The following is a 24,090-nucleotide window of genomic DNA, read 5'->3' on the forward strand; positions in this document are numbered from 1 at the left end:
CACACAAGTCCGAACGTACAAACCAAAACAAAAAATACAAACAAATTTGTTTCCAATAACTTACGTTTTTCTCTTTGCTTTGCGTAGTTCATCTTTAGGAAGTGTTCTGATGGTATCTCGTCTCACTGGATTCTTCTCCACCAATTTCTTCTTTCTCCTAAAATACCAACAAATAAAATTATTAAAGGCAGTGCATTCAAGTACAGCATTTTATTTATTAGCCATTTCATATTTTAAAAAGCCAGATTAGCTTTCAGCGAAGATGTACTAATGAATTATTTTCCAATACTATATTATTTCACATGAAAGGGAAAAGGAAGGCTACCGTTTCCTCAATGGATAACAAGCAAACATTTGAGCCCAAACAATAAAATAATTAAGCTATGGAACACTTGGCGTGCTGGATTAATTGCATTAAGAAGTGGACATGAATGCTATATTACTTTAATCATTAATTTTTAAGGAAGTTTTTACATCGAAATTAATAATCAGTGTAAAATGGTGCTTTGAAACACAAAAAATATAGCTTTTTTAAAGGAAATTCAACTCTCGAAGAATCGGGAATCTTTTTACAACAAATAATACAAAATATCATAGGCTCTCTTCCTGGGCCATGTAAATATGTGGCTCCCCAGGGGAAAGGAGGGGGAGGGGTAGCAACAATTTGTTTTAAAAGGGATAAGGGAAACACACTTTCGAATGATACGCGCTATTCATAATTCAACATTATTGAGAGGTAAGTTCCTCCTCCACCGCCCCCGCCCTCCTCCACCTAGTATCGACGAATAGTGATGTTACCATGTGGAATGGGGAATGAATACATACGACTCGTGATATTTTAAAATTGATGACCATTAAAGGTATTACAAAGTTTTGGGAAATTTTGAAAAATGGGTGGATAGTGATTCTTTACAATTTTAATATATTTGGATGCCCCAGTGGATGTATTAAAAACACCAGAAATTTTAGCTCCTAAAACACTAATTCTGCTTTCGAGAAAAATAGACTATAAAGATTTACCGGTGCTCCCGGTAAATTTCGATAAATTTCAAATAGCTCCTACGGCCGTACAATGGTAGCTGCGACCATTAAAATCTCAGAGTATGTAGTTGTGGTATATAATTTCCGAACGATAATAGCTAATCAGTCAATTTTAGTCAATAAACATTGTTTTATAGCTTAATTAATATCTTGACCTTGAGAGGGAGCTATGCAACATGAAATATTTATTATTTACAATTTCATAACTTTAGAGTCGATTTCGACCGCGACAACGATCACTGAATATTGTAGGGTCGTATATGCTTCCAATATGTTCATTTGAACCAAATTCATGACCCCATACCAAAACTTTGTATTACCTTTAATGCCGAAAGCTTGGCAACGTAAATGATAATAATACTGACCGAGTGCATGCATTCTTTTTAAATGATAAAACCAGACGTGTTTGATAAATAGTCGTTGGCATATTACCCATTTAGAAACAGGGGAATGAGACGAGGGATGGGTTAAGAGTACGTAGACTAGCCATCTAAAAAAAGAGTAGGATTTGGCAAACAAAAATATGGGGGTGAGAGGAAGGTCGGGGCTGCTGATTTCCATTAAATCAGCAAAGTATCACCTTGTATTATAAACTATGTTATTAAATATGTCTATATATTATCTAATCGCTTTCATGTTTTTGTATCAATCGGAGCTATACAGTGCGTCCCAGAAAAAAACGAAACCGAGAATTATCGATATTTTATCATAACTTAATCACAATCATAATTAATAAATGACACATATTTGTAAAGCTTAGATCCTCTTCTTTTATTTGATGCAACTCATATGATGCATATTTCACGCATGAGTGATTAAAATTAACATCTAGAAAGTTCAGTTTCTGCCCTTTCATATGACACCTGAATCAGGAAAAATGAGCAAGGAATAACGAGATTCTGTTTGTTTAATGTGATGCTTGCTCTTCCATTATCTGATTTAAAGAATTCGTTTCCACTCGCTGCCTGCCGTAGCAACAAACGGAATTGACAAAAGACTTAACTCCGTTTCGTTGACAGTCATCCATGCATGAAGTCTTTCGTCTACGGCTGATTGTCGATGAAACGGAGTTAAGTCTTTTGTCAATTCTGCTTGTTGCTACGTCAGGCAGCCAGTGAAAACGAATTCGTTTCATCAAATCAGGAAGCTGTAATGAATGGAGATCCCGTCCAAGAGGCCCCTTTGAAGTCATCCGTGGCACCGCGCGTCTTTTGTTTCCCCTACCGTAATCCCCTTAATCCCCCTCCAAAACCTTACAGCTCCCTAGTAGCACTAAGTCCTCCCTTTCCACACACAGCCCAGCCCAGCGAGCACGGCGGCTTTTGCTTTGCCGGCCCGTACTTTGGGTGAATAGTGGTGCTAACTTGACAACTTCTAGCCCTAAATCAATAAATGCGCAAACATACAACACAATTTCATTTAGTTCTTTAGGAAGATAAACCTTTGGACTACCTTCCTAGCTATGTACAAATTTCGGAAATTTTCGGAAAATGTCAATAATTAGATGAGAAAATCATGATTATGAAAATCTTTCATTCGCTCTAACTCATGATTTCCTTGGTCGATTTCGCTGGTTAAAATGGCCATGTCTTCAGTAGAGCTATCCGAGAACGGAAGACGCATTTGATGACTAATAGAAAGTTGCATTGGTCATAATGTTGTGAATTCTGCATTTTATATGTTATAGCTAAATACATCTTCCATGAACATGACTTAATTTGTCGGTGCCACGCATGGCTTCAAAGCCCGATGCTTGCATATTTTTGCAAACGAGTGAATAGAGAACTTAGGGAAACAGATGGCGTTGCGTAACATTTCGTACTATTTGGAATGCCAGAGAGGGACTGTGCATTGATATGGACAGCTGTTGATGGAAATGATGGCTGGAGAGGGTTACATTTCTTTTTGTTAAGCCAGGTTAATCTTGAATAATTTTCCCTCAGAAAATTCTTTCGAGACGGTATCTCCATTCATTACAGCTTCCTGATCAAATTATGGAAATGCAAGCATTACTTTAAACAAACATATATTTGTTATTCCTTGATCATTTTTCCTTATAGGCCATTTTCGTAATGTAACCAAATTTAATGCCTACGTCTTTGTGAAATGCCTCAATACAAATTATTACATTCACCTGATAAGAATAAAAGTATTTCAATAGACAGAATTCGAACTGCATACATAAGTTGTTGCCAGGTAGTCTTTATGGCTTGACCTACCTAGAAACACTTAATATATGCGGTTTGTATTCTGACTATTGAAATATTATTATTCTTATCAGGTGAATGAAATAATTTGTATTGAGGCACTTCATCAAGACTTATTTGGGTACATTACGAAAATGGCCTATTGAGGTGTCATATGAAAGGTCAGAAACTGAACTTTCTAGAAATGTGATTTTCTCTTTGAAATTCAGATACCGTCCGCCAAATGACTTTTGTGGTTCCCTCTCTTCAAATTGACTTGCACTCATGCGTGATATATGCATTATAATGAAAGAGGAGGATCTTAGCTTTACAAATATGTGTCATTAATGATAATTGTGATTAAGTTATGATAAAACGTCGATAATTCTCGGTTTCGTTTTTTCTGGGACGCACTGTATAACTGGATAAAGTTGACGATCTATGCAGTTGTTTATCGTGCAAACCTTGACTTTATCACATCATTTTTCACATCTGATTCAAATTTAAATTTGCAACGCAAAGCCAAAGGTAAGGCAAGCGCGTAATTACGTAATACAAACCCCGTGTGGATTGATAATTACGTTCAATGCCATTGTTCGTCAAGCCTAATTCTTATGTTTTTAAAAGTTGTTCAATGACATCTTTAATGCTAAATCCATATTTTGTTTCTGGCGGCTGGGAAAATGCTATAAAAGGGGTAGGTATACTTGAAATCTACATCACAAATCCTCTGGAATTCAAGGGATTATCACCGATAAATCACTAGTTTCATTTCGGCGAATTAATTAGCTTCAAATCTATCAACATGGGATCGGTGAGTGACTTAAGTTATGAAATCTTCATTTGAACTTTTCTCTCATTAATTATTTCTTCATCGTCTATCATGTTTGGACAGGGAGATATAACTGACATCTCCCTGGTTTGGATATCATAGATTTTTAAGGTGTACAGTTGTTAGCTTCAGTTATTTGGCCATTTGCGTCATCCATATTGCGTTATTCTGATCAAGAAGTTTGTCACTCATAGTAAAAGTGAATTTTAAGAATAGTATACAAGTCACTATACATTCATGTTTGTCCTGATAGTGGGCTGTTAAGTTACTTGTCAATGGAAGGTCTTCAACGTTTTATCATTTTGATGCATGTGTATATAAAAAGAGAAGAAAGTTCTCTTCAAACATATTATGTTTGAAGAGAACTTTCTTTTCTTTTTTTAAGTTTTTTTTTCTTTATTCTTCTTCTTTTTCCTGAAAGGTGTGACAGTCATGGAGTCATGTTTTGTTGAATATTTTTGATGAGACGATAAACTTCTCAATGTTTATTTAATTGTCTTCAATATTGAACCTTTGTCTCTTTTTCCTTGCCCGGTTGCCCCCGAATTCTACGTTTCCGTGATATAAGGTTGTCGCTGTATACTATGAACCAATTTCTTTATCGTTCCCTCCCCTTCGAATTCCGCCCCTTTTATTTTTGCTGCTTATTTTGTCACATCTATGTTGTTGTTTCCATCGCAGACACGAATCGCTGCTATCCTCAGCCTTAGCTTGGCCATGTACGCCACGGTGCATTATACAGAAGGTAAGAGGATCAAGAATACCGTGAAGACTTTCGAGAAATCAACTCAAAGGCACTTCGTCAATACCCCATTGTGACATCACAAAGACATCATGTTCCGATTACGTAACATGTCATTGTAATGTTCCCAGAGTTAATTAGGTTGTGGACAAGTCACGAAGCTATTGAATTTGCCTTAGGTTGAATTTTGGGGAAAGTGTGATCGTGTTCTACGATGCCCTAAAATATTTAAATAAATGGAAAGAATTTCACATTTTTTGGTAAAAATGAAAATTGACTAATTTCCGCATATTTAATTTGTTTATATAGTGTAAAGAACCAACTGTACAATTTTCTGAAGAATTGCGCAACATATTGTGGACATGTAATGCAGTGGCGGATTTAAGGGGGGGGGGTACAACCAGTTTATGCCCCTCTCCCCTTGTGGCCTAATCGGCATACATACAGTACACAGCTAAGCAATATCCGTTGACTGTGTAATTCGTCGGAATGAGTGCCCCTCCCTCCTCTTTAAAACATTCTGGATACACCGATGATTAATGGCTAATTCTGTAACAGATGTCACTCATTCTTCTTCCAATTCCATTCAGCGGTAGACTGTGCTGTGTGAAAGAGGCGTGGCCAATCAAAGTAAGCTTGCTGGCACAAAATGCTGTCAGTCAAAACAATGCGAGGTCTGATTTGCCATTATTCGTTGATCACAGCCAATACAAAACATTGGATTATGGTCCGATATTACTATTAGCTAAGTTAAAATTGACAATAAATGTGGAAAGTGTTAAAAGGAGATTTTGAAACTGCTTAGATATTCCTATATTTAACAAAATAATGTCGATTTCTGAATTATTTCTTTAAATGTTTCATAAATGAAGCTCGCCCGTTGTCATCATTTTGTTCATTGCATCTGTATCTTCAAAAATGCAATTGATAAACTTTGCCCAGTAATTATCCGTGTACTACATGCTCCATATTCAAGCTGTGAGAGCGCTTGTCCGCATGTCTATATTTTTCTTCAAAAAGAAACAACATAGAGATAATAATTGTGCGAAGGTGTCCCGGCAGGGTAGGTAATGTTTACCCATAGAGATAGCCTTATTAAGTATATATCTCTATGTGTTTACCACTCTATACCAAGGAGAGCAAAGTCAGTTGAAATTTGCCATACGCCTTCATTTTGACCATAATTAGGATATGAATACCCCCTTGAGAGTGGAGATGGTGCACACATTGTGTCTATGAAAAAATCATATGACGGGGACCGGGGTAATGATATCCAAAATGTGCTTATAGACATTACATCAACCTAGATGATGTGGATATTGTTGATGGCTTTTGGTTACTGCATAGTAATGATGATGAACATCATCATCATCATCATTCATCACAGTCATCTAGAATGAACTCCAAGATAATAATAAAAATAATATTTAATTTGTATATAGCGCTTAATAAAAATGTCTCTAAGTGCTTCTCCTTCTTCCTTTTATTCTCCTCTTCAACTGTTTGTTCTTCTCCTTCTCCTCCTTCTTATCATCCTCCTTCTTCTTCTACTCTTCCTCCTTCTACTTCTCTTTCTTATCATTCTTCTTTTCTTCATCCTCCTCTTTCTCCTTGTCCATCTTTTTCATCATCCTCATCATTACCGGGATCATTACCCCCATCACCACCACCAACTTCATCACCATCAACCCCATCACCACCACCTGTTTCCTTATCTCATCGTCACATATCTTCATATCTTTCCTTTGATATCCTCCTCCAGCCAATCCCGCACGCAGTCTCGACATCAACTCCATCTTCCTGGGGCTCTGTCCGCGATACATAGCCCTCCTCGACACTTCAGGAAACCCCGAATGTACCGAGGAATTCATCGCGAGCATCCAGTACGACCTCAAGGATCAACCCTCAGCTACCGACATCATCGTCTATCTCACTCTGGCCGAGGAAGGGAAACTGGGATTACAGACAGCTGATCCTAACGTCGAGGGCTTCGAGTTCGACTCGGCGTGCGAGATCTTAGAGCATCTCTGTACCCCTGTGATCCGAATTCCGGACAGTGGTGAGTAAGAAGCAAAACGGGAGGACAGGGGGCATCGCATTCGAAAGAGGGTGGGGCATTTGGGAGAGGGTGGGGCAATTGTGAGAGGGGAGGAGGTGTATCTAATACAATTTGCTGACAAATTGGGTGACAATTTTCCGAGAAGAAAAAACAAAAGTTCCTCATACTCTTTTAGAGGTTATTATAACCAATCCCTCCTCTTCTATAAAATTGTTTTCCAAAAATTATTTTTAATCATTATTTTTGTTAGACAGCACTGTTTGGTAAAAAGGGGAATTCAGTAGCTAGATATTTTAATCAAGAATTTCACGGCATCCTAGATGTAAAATACCCTTGCAATCACTTGCCAATTAGGAATTTTATATTAAGGACTGAATGATATACATTTATTTCAATCTTTCAATCATATCCGAAGTCCGACACCAAATAGCAGAGCACTGCACAACCTAATAGATGTCTCCGTTTCCAAATTAATAATCCAAAGGCACCTACAAATAAAATCAAAATACCCATTTGTTTTTGCTAGTCAGATATTTATTTGGAATCCTGCACTTTCCCCTAATTTCAACAACTGAAACATTGGAACGAATCAATCTATCCCCATTGTGTCCTCTTCCATATTAATGTGCTTCATACAATAATAATAATAATAATCTGGATTTATATAACGCTTAATATGAGTTCCATCTTATTACAATTTATGAAGAATTTAGTAATATTAAACATGAATCCAAATGACACTCTTATCATATTCATTATGTATCCTTCCTATTTATTAAGTTGATATATTAAATGAATTTTCAATATTTAGCTCCTTTTATTTCATATATAGCTAGGAATACTTATAACTCCTCAGTCCTTACTATGTTGTTAATTTTTTGTATATACAAAAGTATATATACTTTTAATGCCCTACATTTTCCGGTAAAATGGAAATGTCCTGGGCTATTGTATCTTCTCCTTTATTTTGCAAGTTTGAACAATAAAGTTCCGGTAATGTTAAACCAAAATATGAAAGCTCTAAGAGTATATACCCATTCCTGTTAATAATTTTTTTCCTTTCTTTTGATTCCTATTTTGCAGCTCGCTACAGACGTTCCAGCTCCAACTCCACCTCCACCTCAGGATCCGGTTCAACAAGTTCAGAGACTAGTTAGAATGTGTATCTCTACCGCACTGAATCAAATGGATGGGACTGTAGAGAAAATTTAAGCAAAGTGTGACGTCTGCTTCGACAGCCGCATCTCCACCCACCAGATTAAATGGATGAGACTCTATAGAGAACCCCTGGCAGATACTACATATTGCTTTGAAGAAACAGATTCTTTGTTATAACAAAATTACACAACTATTGTTATCTTATCTAATGTAGCAATGTGCTTGAAATAGGCTTACACAGGCTTATGTACCAAACCTGATCACTTTCTAATATGTTTGAAGTAAAATTTAAATTAAAAAAAAAAAATCTGATGGCCTATACTGGGCAAATCAATGACGTATAGCCAATGACCCCTTTACTATATATGGGGGAGAGGTCGTATGCAAGTGAGGTAATTGGTTTAAGTTGAAGTACAGAACAAAATTGAGGGAATAAATAAGACATTGATATAGAATAAAATTCATATTTAAGTTGTATTTATCTAGATGTAATCCAGACTGAAAACATTACATAAGAGTACAAGTGCTGTGCCAGGTTCAGTAAAAAAGAAGAAAAAAAGAAAATTGAATGCATAATTTTTCTACAGTAAATTTAACCCGTGGTTAACTTCAAGTTCTCTTTGTTAACATAACATGTCAAGTTGATGAAATAGTATTTGATCTCGCGGTGCAATGAGTGTTTTATATGCAGACTATGTAAAAAAAAATAGAACATGTAGAATTAATCATTCTAACTAAATTCAAAATTCAAATTTACTGGAAACTTTCTGTCACATGATAACATAATACTCAGGCACATGAATGAATTGCCAATTTTCTTTTAAAAATACAATGTATATTCAAATGCATTACAACAACAACAAATATCATGTAATTACTGAGGCTCTCAATTGTGCAATAATATTTATATAAATATTTTTTTGTGGATAATTCAGAACGTGTATTATAACTATAATTATCGTTATAAACATGTGAGGATTTACAGCCTCTAAAGCCTTTCGTTCGTCCAAGAGTATTAGGAGTATTTATAACTTACAAGGTTTTGTGACTGTAGCTGTATAAGAAAATATGTTTATTTAAAGAAATAAATTATTTAAAGTATTTAAAGTTATAGTATATTGAACAGGATAAATTGTTGTTGCATCCATTGCATGTAGTTCGTTGCTAACATTGAATAAACTAGAGGTAAAAATAGAGAGAACAGTGTAATATTACTTTTTGTGTACTTAAGTGGAGTGTCTTTTGCAGAAAAAATCATGAACATGAGATGATTGGATGTTTGTTGAGGAAGAAAATGAGGTCATGTATGCAAAAGAGATAAACAAAAAATGCACAGACAAATAGGTTTTAGTACATCAAATTTAATTTACTATATCAAAGTTTTCATTCCTTGTCTGAATATCAGAGATTGGTAATGTCCTTATGACTCTTTTTGTTAAAAAGTAAGCTTGAACTTGAAAATCAAATAGAATGAAAGGTGCAGAGTATTGTTGTAGAAGTTAATTGTATAACATATACAAGGACATATATATTCCCTGTGATATATTATTCTCACCAGAGCAATCAGGAACATGACAGTTTAACCCCTTGGAGTTTGAACCTTTTTAGGGCTAATTTGAACTGATATCATTCATCAAATTGGCAACACGAGTATTCTTTTATTAATACATTGTTAAAATTAAATTTATTGTCTATGAAAACAATATCAATCATGCGGGTAAGAATATTGTCTAAAAGTTGGACAAAAATTTGATTGAAAAACAATAAATTTTAGATTTTGAAATTTGTTCCAAATTTAAAGAAATAAAGCAAATTTATATCATATTTATATCACAATAGAAGAAAGCAGAAGTTAAAACCAGTTATTTAAAGATATATCACTATGTTGCTCAAGGTCAGAGAATTGGTTTTAACATGTTTGTTTTTTAGTCCATAAATGCATAACCACTACATCAATGCCACCGCCCAACCAAAGTTCTTCAATCACGATGCAGGCATTTGCTTCTTTTTCTTCACTTTCCTCTTCTTTTGCTTCCCCGGTGATACTTTACTCGTCTCGCTATCTCCCACTCCTTCCTTCTTGGACCCATCTTTCTTTCCTCCTTTCCTCTTTTTTGACCTTCCCGGTGCGCGACTATTTCCTTGATTCTCATCTGCTTTGCCACCTTCCGTGACGAGGGTTTTTTTCTTGCCTTGTTTCTTCCTCATTAACTCCCTGCCAGCAGAATATGGGGGAAGAAAAGAAAATATTGAAACACATGTATTGACCTGTTTATAATTTTCATGAAAATCATCAGTGAAGTATGAGGACAGAAGATGATCTAGAGGGAAGGTGCAAGTCAAGAAAAAGCTTTAGATGAGAGAAAGACAGAGACAGAGAGACATAGAGAGACAGAGAGAGAGAGACAGAAAGAGTGTGAAAGAGAGAGAGAGAGATAGAGAGGGGGAGAAAGAGAGAGAGAGGAAGGGAGAAAGAGAGAGTGAGAAGAGAAGTAAGAGAAAGGGAGAGAGAGAGAGAGCAAGAGAGACAGAGAGATAGCAAAATATCAACATGATGACAGAAGAGAAAGAAAGACAAGGAGAAGAAAACAAACAGGGAAATTGGAAATGAAAAAGAAAGAAAGTAAAAAAAGAATAACATGGCTTGAGAAAGTCCACAGGACTAGATAAAAAGCTTGCCTACTAAACTTTAGGGTTGGTAGAAGCTTAAACTTCCGGATTCTGAATACCCCAACCAATGAAAATTTTCTGTATCAAATAGAAAAATTACACCCAAAAAGATAGTGAGTATGAATTATCCATATCAAACATCCCAAACTATAAATCCACATGTTGGATTCAAGCACAGAAGTCCGAACATACAAAACAAAACGAAAAAAAGGTTTCCAATAACTTACGTTTTTCTCTTTGCTTTGCGGAGTTCATCTTTAGGAAGTGTTCTGATGGTATCTCTTCTCACTGGATTCTTCTCCAACAATTTCTTTTTTCTCCTGAAATACAAAAAATGAAATAATTAAATTAGCAGTGTATTCAAGTGCAGCGTTTTAGACATTTCAAATCCAAAGACGGGTATAGAGATGGTAGTACTACAGTATGGTTTTCAATGAAGATGTATAGGAAATTTTTTTCTCACACTCATCAGCTACCTTCTTTCTTGTTTCCAAGTTTGTTCAAATTTGTTTTACTGTTAACTGTTGTGTTTTAATTTGATAAATGGAAGACAAAGAGCTCTGGTATGTCAATGTTCATTGCTATTTACATGTACATTTCAAGGATTCAGTGAGACAAAGGCGTAACCCCATATTTTGCCAAAATGAGTATTTGATATCAAAATGTTCAGAAAATGTTGGCTTTTCAGGAAACACAAAGACTTAACTCCACCCAATACCCCATTGAAGTCAATGGCTAGTGAAACATGGACTTAACTCCTTAAGGCCCAAGTGCTCAGTGACACATAAACCACTTTGTGTCACTGACCCCCTGATCTGATCTCTGACTAAAGTATTAGAAAAATAGTTTGAGTTATGATGTATTTCATGAATCTGAATAGCACGACATCACTTTTGACTAGTTGATGCAGTTTCTTTTCTTTCTTTCAAACCGGTGATGGAAGAAGATGAAGGTGCATGGCTGCCAACCCGGCCTTGGGATGGCACATGATGAATGATTGATTGATTGATTGTTCAGTCTACTCTGATGAATGCAAGAAAATAGCTTCAGATTTGCCAAAGCTTTTTACAAGCAGGTACATCTTGAAAGGACTACAATTATCTTTAAACTTGATCGCCAGTATGATCTCTTATAGAAGTTTAAATTTGAATTTAAATTTTAAAAATACAACATTGAATATTTTATTGATGAACCTGTATTTACAGATTTATTTAGACTACATGAATTTAAGTGAGAAAAAAAGAGAATATAACCCAAATAGTATTAAAAAAATTTTTTTAAAGGATAATACTTACTTGGAAAGTTTCCTGATTTGTAACATGTAGTCAGGTACTGGACAGCCTGCATTACGCATCACATTGGCAATACTAGGAAACAATTAGAGGAGACATGATTAAAGGTAGATTTCAACATTGTTATAATAAACAATACAGATGACATAAAGTAAAAATTGGTACACAGTAATAGAAGAAGGCAGAGAAAGAGAGAAAAAGAAATAGAGGGAGGCAGAGAGACAGAGAGAGAAAGAGAGAGAGAGAGTGAGAGGGGGGGGGGGGGGGGGTAGAGACAAAGAGCTGAAGTTTGGATAGCTTCTATTTAATAGCAAATCTAATGAAGTGGGTAGATGATACAACTTATTTTCTCATATTATCATGTATTGCTTATCGCTCTTATTTTAGAAGAATGTAATGTAGCAGCCATTACAAAAACAATAGTTCCTATGATCTATACAAGTATTCCATGTTGGTATTGTATATTTATTTATATTTTTCAGGAAGTGCTCTTAAACTTGCTCTATTTGGACCACTTTCCATCTTACTGACGGTTCTGTCAAGTCCCTATAATTAAAGTTGGTATGATAATATAAAGCATAAATTAATATTACTAGGTATAAACCCATGCCTCACACAGGAATTTTATTGCATTGTTGGTACATGACTAAAGCATCAACTTCCTTGTAACAAATTTGAAATCTACCTTCTTAAGTGAACTGCATCGTCTTCTGTGAAGAAAGTGACTGCCCTTCCTTTGAGCCCCGCCCTCCCTGTTCGTCCTATCCTGTGGATGTAGCTGACAGCCGAGGTCGGGAAGTCATAGTTGATGACGAGGTTCACACCCTTGAAGTCGATGCCCCGCCCCATCAGCTCCGTGGCGATGAGCACCCAGATCTTGCCGGCTCGGAAACCTTTCACGATGTTGTCCCTCTGAATAGAGTAAAATGAGACATTTAAGACAGAGTTTTAAAACAAAGGAACTTTATAACTTACATGCATCAAATGGTTGGATGCAAGTCAAGGTAATGAGCAAAATTCATTGCAATAAAGAAGATAAACAAAAGGAGGAGTACTTCTCGACAGAATAAATTTTCTAGATAATCATGGCAAGATTTCTATTTGCATTTGTAAAATATGTTTGGAATTAAGATAAACAAAGTCTTTGTAAGACAAATCTGATGATTATCATTTGGCTACAAATTTTTAAGAATCTTTCCCAAATAAATCATCATCGTCGTCGCCGTCCTCGTCGTCGTTGTCATCGTCGTCATCATCATCATCATCATCATCATCATCATCATCATCATCATCTTCATCATCAGCCTCCTCCTTATCCTAATCATCCTCATCATCCTTATCATCATCATCATCATCATCATCATCATCATCATCATCATCATCATCATCATCATCATTATATTTTGGGTTGGACATTTCATTTCCCTTATGGCTCTTTTCCAAGCCTTTGGATCTTCAGCATCTGCCAAGGCGAGGTCAGATGCTTTTGTATCTCATGCTCTCATATCTCATATATGTACTGCTTACCTGTGTTTGGGTTTTGTCAGCATGAATGACGTCTACATTATAGCCATCGTAGATTAGCTCCTGGAACAGTTCCTTGGCCCTCTCCTTGGACTGTACAAAGACCAGGACCGGGGGAGTGAAGCCCTGACAGATAATTAAATACAAACACATCTAAGTTATAGCTATCATAGATTAAATATATAGCCTTCTCCTGATTAAATATGGAGCAGTTCTATGTCCATTGTTGTTTGAAAGACATTGACAAATAAACTCTTGAAAATAGTCTTGATCTGCATGTTATGGAGCAAACAGAAATGTCCAAGTGGCCGGGTACCAATAAGTTTGTTAGTTGGAAAAACACTTTTATTTGCTTTTTTCCCCCTTTTAATTTGTTGGTCAAAATGAAGAAATCTTTTCTCAACCTTACGTTTATTGCTACTACTTTGATCTCTTTTTCTATAAACCTTTAAAATCAGCATTCTTTGGGTGAAGTTCTTACAGTGGAATAGAGACTTACCTTACTAAATAGATTTCTCACTGCAAGAAGTTTCCCTGATTCACTCCCGACAAAAATGAGTTCTTGTTCTATCCTGTCATTAGCTGTGTTTCTAAAAGACAAAAAATAATAAATAAATATAACTTTTAAACAGTAAATATGCCACATTTTCAGTGAAAGACTAATTGATTTTATTTACACTACATATAATTTTTTTTGTTAAATCTACGTTTCTAGCAGTACATCAACAACTTATATCTTTAGATTCTAATAAAGAGATTAGGCTATAACTATCACATATCATTTGAAAAAGTAATATTTCCTAGAAATGCAAGTAGCTTTTCCCCAGAGATGTGGGCCAAAGGACTGAAAGGATTTACAGATAACCTGTCTTCTGGCTTTGGGAATAAGCAAGGAAGGGGATGATATAGATCTAAGCAAATTTTCGTTGCTGAGAGAGAGAGAAGAGAGAAGAGATGTACAGATAAGTGTGGAACAACATGTATTTGACGAAGTGAACAAGTATTCAATATCATTTCCTTTTAGCAACAGGGAACTGGTGCAGTCCAGTCATTAATCGGGTTGACCTCCTTCTGGGCCTACACATTTTCTGTTTATCGAAATAAACTTTCAAGAGTGAAAATTTGCCTTGTAAATGCTTCCTTTATAATGATACATTTGGCATAAAGCACCTTTCATGGATATAATCATCATGATAGAGGAAACTATTCCTATGTCTAAAAGTAAAACGCTCAATATTGGAGCTGGATTTTTCACCTAAAGGGGAAGTACAGCATGAATTTTTCATGGAAGCAGAAGAATAGAGAAATGTGAGAAAAATAAGAGAGTTATGAACCTTTGAAGGTGCAATCAATCAAACCCAAAATGGCAACGCTGTAATGTTTCTTTGGAGGTCCCCTCCCTTTAGCCCTGCACTAAAAAAACTTTAAAAATCTATATTTTCATACATTCATCCTAAATATAATTATTGCAAATATGTATTTATACAACCGCTGTATGAAACAAATCTATTTTGTCATCAATAACTATTAAAGAAATTGAACATTTATGACATTTTCTGTACAGAGCAGATTGGAGAGGACCTTGCAAGATACGTCACAATGTTGCCAATATGTATTTCACTGATGACAACTTTTAACAAATTGTAACTTTCCTATTTCAATTGGATAATGCTAAAATTTTCACTCATTTCTTTTTCTGCTTTTATTAAAACCAACTTAAAATCAGGGTGGACTTCTCCTTTAATGATGATAATACTAACCTTGCACCAATGCTGACCGTCACTACGTTATCCAGATTCAACCTGCACCACTGCTCAACATCGTAGGCAAAGGTCGCACTGAACATGGCACGTCGTACCTGAGAGGAGTCACACGCCTGGTAGATGATTCCGAGCTGGTCCCTGAATCCCGTCTTCCCCTCCTCAAACAGCTTATCTGATTCGTCGATAATCAACCATTCAACGCTAGGATAGAGAACAAATGAAAGAAACATCAAGATTGCATGAATTCAGGGAACATCTTCTCCTAAAACAAAACATCTGCTTCGTAAATTATCAACCATACAAGTCTATGACAAAGAATAGATGAAATTGAGTTACATAGATTTGAAGAGGATCCTGTAAACTCATAAAACATTTTTCTTTATGGACGAGTTATCCATTGTAGGCTTGGTAGATGATTCTGAGCTGGTCCCTGAATCCCATTTTTCCCCTCCTCAAACAGGTTATCAGATTTGTCAATAATCAACCATTCAATGCTAGGATAGAGAACAGATCCAATTGATTTATATAGTTTTGAACAGCATTGCATAAAATCATAGAACCTTTTTTTACTCAATGGTTACACTATTCCAAAAACAAAACCTTATCAAGGAGTACCCGTAATTCATTTCTATTTTTTTGAAAATCTTGATGAAAATCTAATTTTTCCCTCCGCAAACAGCTTAACTGCTTCGTTGATAATCATCTATTCGACGCTAGGATTATCAAGCCATTTATAACAAAAAAATTAAAACAGAAATCAATCCTATAGTTAAAGAGTGATTTCCTACATGAAATTACTTGAAATCAGAGAGTTGAGAAATGCAATGTTAAACAGACAGCATTGGAAATATAAAATAAAACAATAAAATAAAAATGGAAATGAAATGGTAAAAATGGTGTTTAATCTCAACATACTGATTCAGTTTGATGGCAGGAGGGTCTTGCTGAAGAAGGTATACCAGTCTGTTTGGGGTTGTGACTAGGATATCTGAAAAACAGAAGAACAATAATTGAGAATAAGATTACTATACATGGAATTTACATTTTAATAATTTCATTCTTTAACAGATAACATTTAAAAGAGCACAGATGACTGATCTTTTTTATCAATTACAAAAATAATAACAATACACAGAAGTTCTTAAGACAAACTTAAGCATATTCTTTTATGTGATTTTTGTTTTGTTAGCTGCAAAAGAAAAAAGAAAAGAATCTGATGCTTGGCAGATGATTATTCTGTAGGAAACATGCCATAATGGTGTGAAAACATACATGAATGTGTTCATTTTCTCATGAACATCAACAAAAGATTTCTTGAGCCAAGTTCCCTTATTAATTCTTGGCAAAACAGTTTGAACGTTTGAAAATTTGTAAGTTTAAGGGTAATGCAAAGTTTTTGGGAAATTTCGAAAATTGGATTGATAGTCTTTCTTTACAATTTTGATATATTCGGATGCCCTTGTGGATGTATTATAAGCACTAGAAAATTTAGCCCCTAAAACACTTCTGATTTCAAGAAATTGAATAATTTTTTTTCGAATAGCGCCTATTAAAGGCCATTCCATGGTAGCTGTGACCATGAAAATCTCAGAATATGCAGTTCTGATATGTAATTTCCAAACGGTATTACCAAAATCGGTCGATCGTAGTCAAGAAACATTGTTTTAGAGCTAAAGTAATATCAGTCTTGAGAGAGCGCTATACAACATTAAGAGTTTATTATCTACAATTTCATCAGTTTAGACTCGATTTCAACCGCGACAACAATCATTGAATATTGTAAAATCGCATAATCTTCCAATATGTTCATTTGGACCAAATTCATGACCCCATACCAAAAATTGGTATTACCTTTAATGAAGTCTTATTAGAATACATTCTCTTTGAAAAATCAACACATAAGAAAAGCATAATTATCAATAACATTTGATATAAACAATCATAATTATTTGGTTACCCTTATCATCCATTTTTATGATATGAGGTAAACTAACCAAATTTCTGAGCTGTGTGTGGTCCAAACTTCTGTGCTGCCTTAGCTCCATGTTCTATGGTGTGTATGCGGAGTCCGCTACCCTCGGATAACCTCATCAGCTCCCGGTACGTCTGCTGAGAGAGCTCCCTCGTTGGCGACACTACCACAGCACGGAAACCCTTCTTCTGTGGACCCTGGATTTTTAAGGAATTTGATGATTAGCACATTATGGTGCATTACCAGAGCTGCCAACCTTTGGAAGTACATATTAGTACTCAGCACCTCCAAAATTAGTATTTTACCATCAAAATTAGTATTTTTCAACCGGCCTTCCTTTCACCTATTAAAAACCTATCGATGTCGTAACGCAGCGCAAATGCATACCGTAAAGACCATATTTTTGCTGTAATTAGTTTTTTAAAAACATATTCAATTGTACATGTTGGCCGGGCCAGTAAAATTTCAGAAAATGTGATACTGGTACGTACGGTCAATTAAAATGTTTGCTCTTTTATTAAAATTTTTAAAGAAAATTGTAAATCAAAGTTTTTGTTGGGGTTGTGGGGGTTTACTTGTATATGTTTCTATGCGATTCCGTGGTTTTTATGGGTATAAAAAAAAAAAATTAAAAAAAATTAAAAAAAATCGTGTTTTAAAAGGTGATATCGTATTATCGTATTCCACTCTTATTATCGTACTAAATATGATTAAATCATACTGGTTGGCACCTTTGCATTACTTTTTAACTTCAAGTAGTCTGCATCCCGACACTTTGCTCACTTACACTGGCCCACACTCTTGAAAGATGATCAAGTTATGGCCAAATTTTAAAGCCCCTCTAAGGTGTTGGGAGCCCCAAAAACTTGATGGCAAAATTTCACTTAAATTGTATCATAATGTGAAAGAGGATGTCATTTAAGACACATTTTTTGCAAGGATTTTCAAAAAAGATGTGTTTAAAGTCGAATATTGATGACAGACATCCAAAAGGTACCAGACATGATTAGCATTTTATGCTATTTTCTGCTCCCTATTATTTATTTGAGATATTTGTTAAACATACATTTATTATTGTTATTGTTGTTATATTACTGTATATTTGAACGTTTGGATAATAAAACTTAACACAACTCAACTCACTTTCTCATTATGATACAATTTAAGTGAAATTTTTGGCGAATTTGGGGCTCCCAACACTTTAGAGGGGCTTTAACCCCACCTACCGTAAGTACATTTTAATCCTGATTTATGGCATGCCACTCTCTTAATCCTGTACAAATCACCATAATTATATAACTAATTAAAAATAAGAATGACAAATTCTCATACTTATGTTTGCTTTGCTGTGTCACAGAATTTGTTAGTAATGTTACTGATGATTCTTGTTAAAGTTAACAACATTACTTAGCATTAATGCCAAATTTAACACTCAAGCAAACAATTCTCGCTACCCCAAATAGCGATTCTGCCGAGATCCGGGGAAAATCCTGAAAACGCGCATTGCATTATGGGATAGCTTTTCGACATTACAGCTTCCTGTGCAGGCGCTATATTACTAGGCACGATAGCGCAAACGTAAAACGCCGTCGCCACACAACGTGTATGCACCGAATATGTCGTCTGCTCGGTCTTGTTTTTTTTTTGCAAATATTTCAACGTTTATTTGAACATTTCATTCGTTGTTTTTTGCGTCTTTTGACATCAGTGACGATGGTTTTCTTTTGTGAGGCTGCACAGTGCTGGGCTCATGATTCCAAGCATAAGAACCCTGATTTTAGCGTGCGTGAAAACTCTGCACAGCGAACACAGGCACTAGCGCCAGCGGGATGGGACTCTATACCGGAAGTTGTAGTGACGACCCGAGAGAGTGAAAATTACCTCGTCTCGCGAATTTCGAGATTTTCGTACCTATTTAGGGTAGCGAGAATTGAAACTCAGAATATGACTTTTGACAGTTAAGTATTGGTTGTAAAGATGTGAAAAAGAACGGATCAATATTTCTTTTTCTTATCTCCGAAGGTGATGATAATGATGGTGATGGTGATGACGATGATAATGATGTTTATGATGATGATGATGATGATGGCAATGATGAGGATGATGATGAAGATTTTTGATGGTGATGATGGTGATTAAGATTGTGATGATGATGCTGCTGTTGATGTTATTACCTTTAGTTGATGTAGAATAGGGAGTAGAAAGGCAGCAGTCTTTCCTGAACCAGTCGGTGCACAGGCCAGAAGCTCACGGCGCTGTATGAATTTCAGAAAAGAAATTTGACCAAGGATTATAAATGCTGAAATAGCTTTTTGAAGAATTCAGTTTTCATAACACCTGGCCAAGTATTGAATACAAAAATTATAATAAATAAAAGGCTAAACCATACTTTCAAAGGAATAGACCTGAAATATTACTCTGAATTCTACTTATACTTCTACTATACTGATTAAATCGATAAAACATGATTATCTTTATGAAGGAATTCTTCGCCTTTAAAAAAAAGTGAAGTGACTCACATGCAAGAGAACTGGTATAGCTTGCATCTGGATAGGTGTGGGTGCAGCGTACCCCACCCTCATAATGTTCTGGATGATGTCGTCATGGAGACCGTATTCCTCCTGTAGCTCCTCAAACGTCTCCACCGGGTCAGGGATATCCTCTCCTTGTACATGGATCCTGTTCCTTTTGCGGATTGCCTTTATCTAGGAGCAGAAATAGAAAATTATGAATGAAACCTTATCTTTTAAAGCACCCCTTATACTTATACAGTCAAACCTGCGTTAGTGACTACCTGTCTACAAAAACCACATTTTTTGTTTCCTTTGAAAATGGTTTCTCATTGAAACATGTACTAAAGGAAACTGTCTACAAAGACACTACCTGTCTGCAAAGCCCACTTTTTGTGTTTCCCTTGGGCGGTCTCTATAGACAGGTTTGACTTTTCATCTACAAGGCTGAGAATCCATCCCATCTGATTCAATAAATGAGGTATTTCTCATGGAACACCTTTAAATGGCAATTGCAAAGCGCTTCACGATGTGTTCCACATGTATTTGGGCTACCCAAACAAAAGTAGATCATTGATGGTAACTTTGCAATAAGTATTACGTACCATGTTAACATTACTCAACAGCCAATCAAATCAAAGTGTCTGTGGAAGTTACCATTGATGGAAACGTTATCATCAATGGTGAGCAGGACCCAGGTGAGCTAACATTACCAACTACAATATCCACATTCATCAGCAAAACATGAAGGATTTATGTACTAACCTAAATACTAGATAGACACAGATTTTTACTGCAAGTGAAATCAATTCAGTCCTCCAGAAAGCCAAGCAAATTGAACTGTACCTAATGCCACACACTTTTAGGTTTCATAATTCATAAGTATATTAGAAAAGCCTGTAAAGCATGTATTTCAAGATATACCTTTTCAGGTCTTCCGGGACCTTTCAGGTTATCCTGGTTGTCTGTTCCACTTCTTTCACCGACAGAAACTGCAATCAAAATCAATTCAGAGAGAAAAAAGGAGAAAATAATGAAAAAAAGAGTATACATATATGCTTCATATGTAACAGGGATGCCAGTTAGAATTGATCAGAAGGTATGAAAATCACCTGGAATGAGCTATTTTGTACACAAAAAAGCCTAAACTATGGTCTGAAAATAACTCGCCAGGGCCTGAAAACTGGCATCCCTGTGTTAAATATAAATTAGATATTCGTTTATCAAATATATTAAATAGGTTAATTAACCAAGCAATTGTGTAAGTGTTTAAGCTGTTGAACACTAAGCCAGAGTCTAAGAGTATTATTAGACCGATCACTGCCTGGCATTGTGTATCTAGAGGGTTGCTCTTGTTATTGATATTGCCCAATTGGTTTAACCTTTTTTTAAAGCCCACTGCACTACTTATAGCTACTTGCGCCCTCTATATAGCAAAAACAATGACTAATCGGTGACCATTGGTCCCCCATGGTCCCCTTTTTTGTATGTTAATTGAGAGCTAATTTGATGAGATAACCACCTGTCAGTGACCATGCAGGGAGGTCTAGTCCCTCCGGGCCAAACTAGTGCAGAGGGGCTTAGTTTAAAGGTTGCCATTTGCTCTATACAAGTCATAGACTGAAAATAAGATAACAGCAGACCTTTTTGTTTCTTCTTGGAGTTTTCTTTGGTCTCATCTGAACTTCTCTTGCTGTTTCCAAAGATGTCCAGAGCTTTGATGATGTCTTGCTGTGGAAGCTGCTTCCCAGTGCGTCTTATAACCTGAATCATTTCATAGGAATGAACTTTGATCTCATTAACATACTTCTAAAGCTATCTCAGGATTCTCAGCAATCACTGTAAGGACATTAGACCAGTGTTTTACCAAAAAAATCTAACCCCATTCTGGGTTAAGGTTTCTTTCAATATCAGTTTTAACAAAGGATATAAGTACGAGTACAAATTTTCCTCTTGTTGAATGATTTTTAATTGAATTTTAGCCCCAGAAGAATACAGACCTTAGAAGTTTGCCAACAATAAATTCATCTCAAGAAAGGCAGTGTAAAAATACTTTCTGTCTACATGATCTCTATTGGATTTGGTTGTGTAAAATGTGATTTCTTCACAACAATTTTTTATTAATTCTTGAAAATTGTTTGTTTATTTTTCTTTTCTTTTGATCTTCTATAGTCTAGATCTCTTTTCTAATTTACCAGATCTCTTTGTAAGCTTTCTTGAGCTAGATTATTCACTACTCCCATGATTTAATTTTCTGATGCATGGCCATAATAAGCGTAGACCTGTATTCAGGCCTGCTCCTAACATAGAAATGAGTAATATATATATGTTCCTTCTCCTTCTGTCAACCCTCCTGACTTCTCTTCTTCTCCTTCTTCCTCTTCAGCATGTTCAGTGGTCTTCCTCTGCCTCTTGAAGCTCTTCCCCTTCTTTTCCCCCTTCCCCTTATCCTCCTCCTTAGTTATATCATCATTATATCATAATCATATCATCATTAAATCCAAATTACCATAGGAAGTCATCATCAACATCACCCTTTGTCTGTCTTGGTAAAAATGTACTTTGTTTTTGATATTTCATTTTGTTTTGAAGACTGAAGAAGTTGAAAAGCGATTTTAGGTCTTCGACTTCGAATTCAGAATGTAAAATGTGTCTTCGAGTTCAATTACATTTATTTTCATGACATAGTCATGAACACATATGATATACGTCCAACATCAAGTCTACTCCAAGTCTCTCGTCTGAAACTCTTTTCAAAATCAAATGTCAATTCATGTCCAACCTCACAATTTACATACATGCATTTCAACGCATGGGACTTTACAGTCAAACCACACCGCCATCACGATTTCATGTTATCTTGATAAACAGGAATTTGTTCATCTTTATCTAATACAAATAACATTTAAAATCTATTTTAATAATTCTAGTCTTCATAATCTACCTGAAACTTTTCTGCATCACTCTTGAATCTCCTCAAATCAAATTTTGCGCCAGCTCCCAGCTGACGAAAGAGGTCCATGGAAGTCGCCATCTTTCCTTCCTTGCGCACGCGTACAAGCCGATACCATAATGTATGCGCTGTGGTGAGACCCCTCCCCGGGCCCCTCCCTGGGGCATGGTTTTGAAAAAGTACTGACAATTAGTAAAATACAGATTTAAAAGCCTCTCCACCTCCTGCCAATTTTTGTTACACAAAAACCTTCATATACTTATAGTATTTGTGAAAATTATTGTATCACAAAAGAACTCTTCTTTTTACATTTTGTTTTCTTCAAATGTAAAATTACTCCCCGCAGGATAACTAGACCGAGAGGGAATATGTAGCGAAAATAAGTTGAGGGGAAGTCAGATTCACAAAATAATTATTTCAGACAAAATAAAATACGTGAGAAAGCGTACAAGTACTATGAATTCTCAGGATAGGCGCATTTCGGGGAAACAAACGGCATCGAATAATTTTATCTAGGGAGGAAGAAAAAATAAAGATTCTCACTGTGGCCATATGGTAGGAATACTCCCCAGCCAGCTGGTGGAGATGGTGTACATTAATTGTGCGCTAATGAATCCGATGATCGGGGTAATAATATCTGTATAGCGCTGTAGGGCACCGGGCCCCATCGGGCAGAGCTGAGGATTGAAATGGGTTATATAAAAATATTGCAAAATTATTTACTTTACTTGTATCAAAGAGAACTGTTGCTGAGCTAGCGCCATGAGCGTCACTGGACGGTGTGTGCACTCTATAACTTTATACTATTATGAGTATTATTATTGTTATTATTATATAAATCCGGATTACTATCATTATTAAATTCAGTACAAACATATTTGTATATGATTACAGTGTACATGTTAGCTGATTTATTTGGAAATTAAAAGTAAAGTAGACAACTCTCAAGGTGCATTTTGCTAATTGTATGTAGCCATTTTATGTAGGGCATACCCGGGGTCACTCTTATAAGTCGATCCGTGTACATCAACCTCTGAAATGAATGTCGTATCGCACCTTTTCTAAAAATGGACCCTAATGGCGTATGTATCGCAAATTTTCCAAAATGGACCCTAAAAGGCGTATCACACATTTTAAAGTTAACACCTCTAAATTGTTATAAATTGCTTTGAAAACCTTGACGCAAAATGATGCAAAAGTGTACTATTTCACTGAATACTATACCCATGAAAGATGAAAGTTTTTTAATCTGAAAGATACAACTATGCCGAAAGGAAAACCATTGTCGAAAAAACTCGAAACCTGTAGACCTGAAAAGAAACCCTTTTTTAAAGGTTTTTGTGTGATCAGTGCTTGAAAAGCACCCCTTTTTAAGGAAAACACTGACG

The 24,090-nt window shown here is 35.8% G+C and overlaps 2 protein-coding genes across 3 annotated transcripts; one reads left to right on the plus strand and one right to left on the minus strand.

Moving 5' to 3' along the window:
• Positions 1 to 53: 53 nt before the first annotated feature.
• On the minus strand, positions 54 to 22,790 carry LOC592810 (probable ATP-dependent RNA helicase DDX52). 2 transcript variants are annotated; one of them, XM_030992231.1, is made up of 14 exons: positions 22,694 to 22,790; positions 21,393 to 21,513; positions 20,674 to 20,741; positions 19,759 to 19,944; positions 19,414 to 19,494; positions 17,262 to 17,436; positions 16,183 to 16,255; positions 15,265 to 15,468; positions 14,004 to 14,094; positions 13,508 to 13,630; positions 12,666 to 12,892; positions 11,984 to 12,055; positions 10,916 to 11,008; positions 7,373 to 10,233 (listed from the first exon to the last, which is right to left on the minus strand). In XM_030992231.1, the coding sequence occupies exons 1-14, from the start codon at positions 22,781 to 22,783 to the stop codon at positions 10,002 to 10,004; spliced, it is 1,836 nt and encodes a 611-aa protein (XP_030848091.1). In that variant the 5' UTR covers positions 22,784 to 22,790; the 3' UTR covers positions 7,373 to 10,001. The 2 variants fall into 2 exon arrangements, with proteins under 2 accessions (XP_030848092.1, XP_030848091.1); XM_030992232.1 differs by lacking the exons at positions 7,373 to 10,233; positions 10,916 to 11,008 and adding an exon at positions 54 to 157.
• On the plus strand, positions 4,723 to 8,185 carry LOC105442472. The gene is made up of 3 exons (XM_030992233.1): positions 4,723 to 4,804; positions 6,564 to 6,860; positions 7,944 to 8,185. Exons 1-3 carry the CDS (start codon positions 4,777 to 4,779, stop codon positions 8,015 to 8,017), a joined length of 399 nt encoding a protein of 132 aa, XP_030848093.1. The 5' UTR covers positions 4,723 to 4,776; the 3' UTR covers positions 8,018 to 8,185.
• Positions 22,791 to 24,090: the final 1,300 nt, after the last annotated feature.

This window comes from Strongylocentrotus purpuratus, unplaced genomic scaffold (genome assembly GCF_000002235.5).
Source record: "Strongylocentrotus purpuratus isolate Spur 01 unplaced genomic scaffold, Spur_5.0 spur5_scaffold_2, whole genome shotgun sequence".
NCBI classification, from domain to species: domain Eukaryota; kingdom Metazoa; phylum Echinodermata; class Echinoidea; order Camarodonta; family Strongylocentrotidae; genus Strongylocentrotus; species Strongylocentrotus purpuratus.

Bases quoted from the DNA above. Each gene is read 5' to 3' on its own strand.
- LOC105442472 (XM_030992233.1), top strand. From the start codon at position 4,777: ATGTACGCCACGGTGCATTATACAGAAG. The intron at 4,805-6,563 runs GTAAGAGGATCA...ATCCTCCTCCAG, and splicing joins CACGGTGCATTATACAGAAG to CCAATCCCGCACGCAGTCTC. The intron at 6,861-7,943 runs GTGAGTAAGAAG...CCTATTTTGCAG, and splicing joins GATCCGAATTCCGGACAGTG to CTCGCTACAGACGTTCCAGC.
- LOC592810 (XM_030992231.1), bottom strand. From the start codon at position 22,783: ATGGCGACTTCCATGGACCTCTTTCGTCAGCTGGGAGCTGGCGCAAAA. The intron at 21,514-22,693 runs GTAGATTATGAA...GAAATGATTCAG, and splicing joins GTGATGCAGAAAAGTTTCAG to GTTATAAGACGCACTGGGAA. The intron at 12,056-12,665 runs GTAGATTTCAAA...ATTGTTTCCTAG, and splicing joins GATGCAGTTCACTTAAGAAG to TATTGCCAATGTGATGCGTA.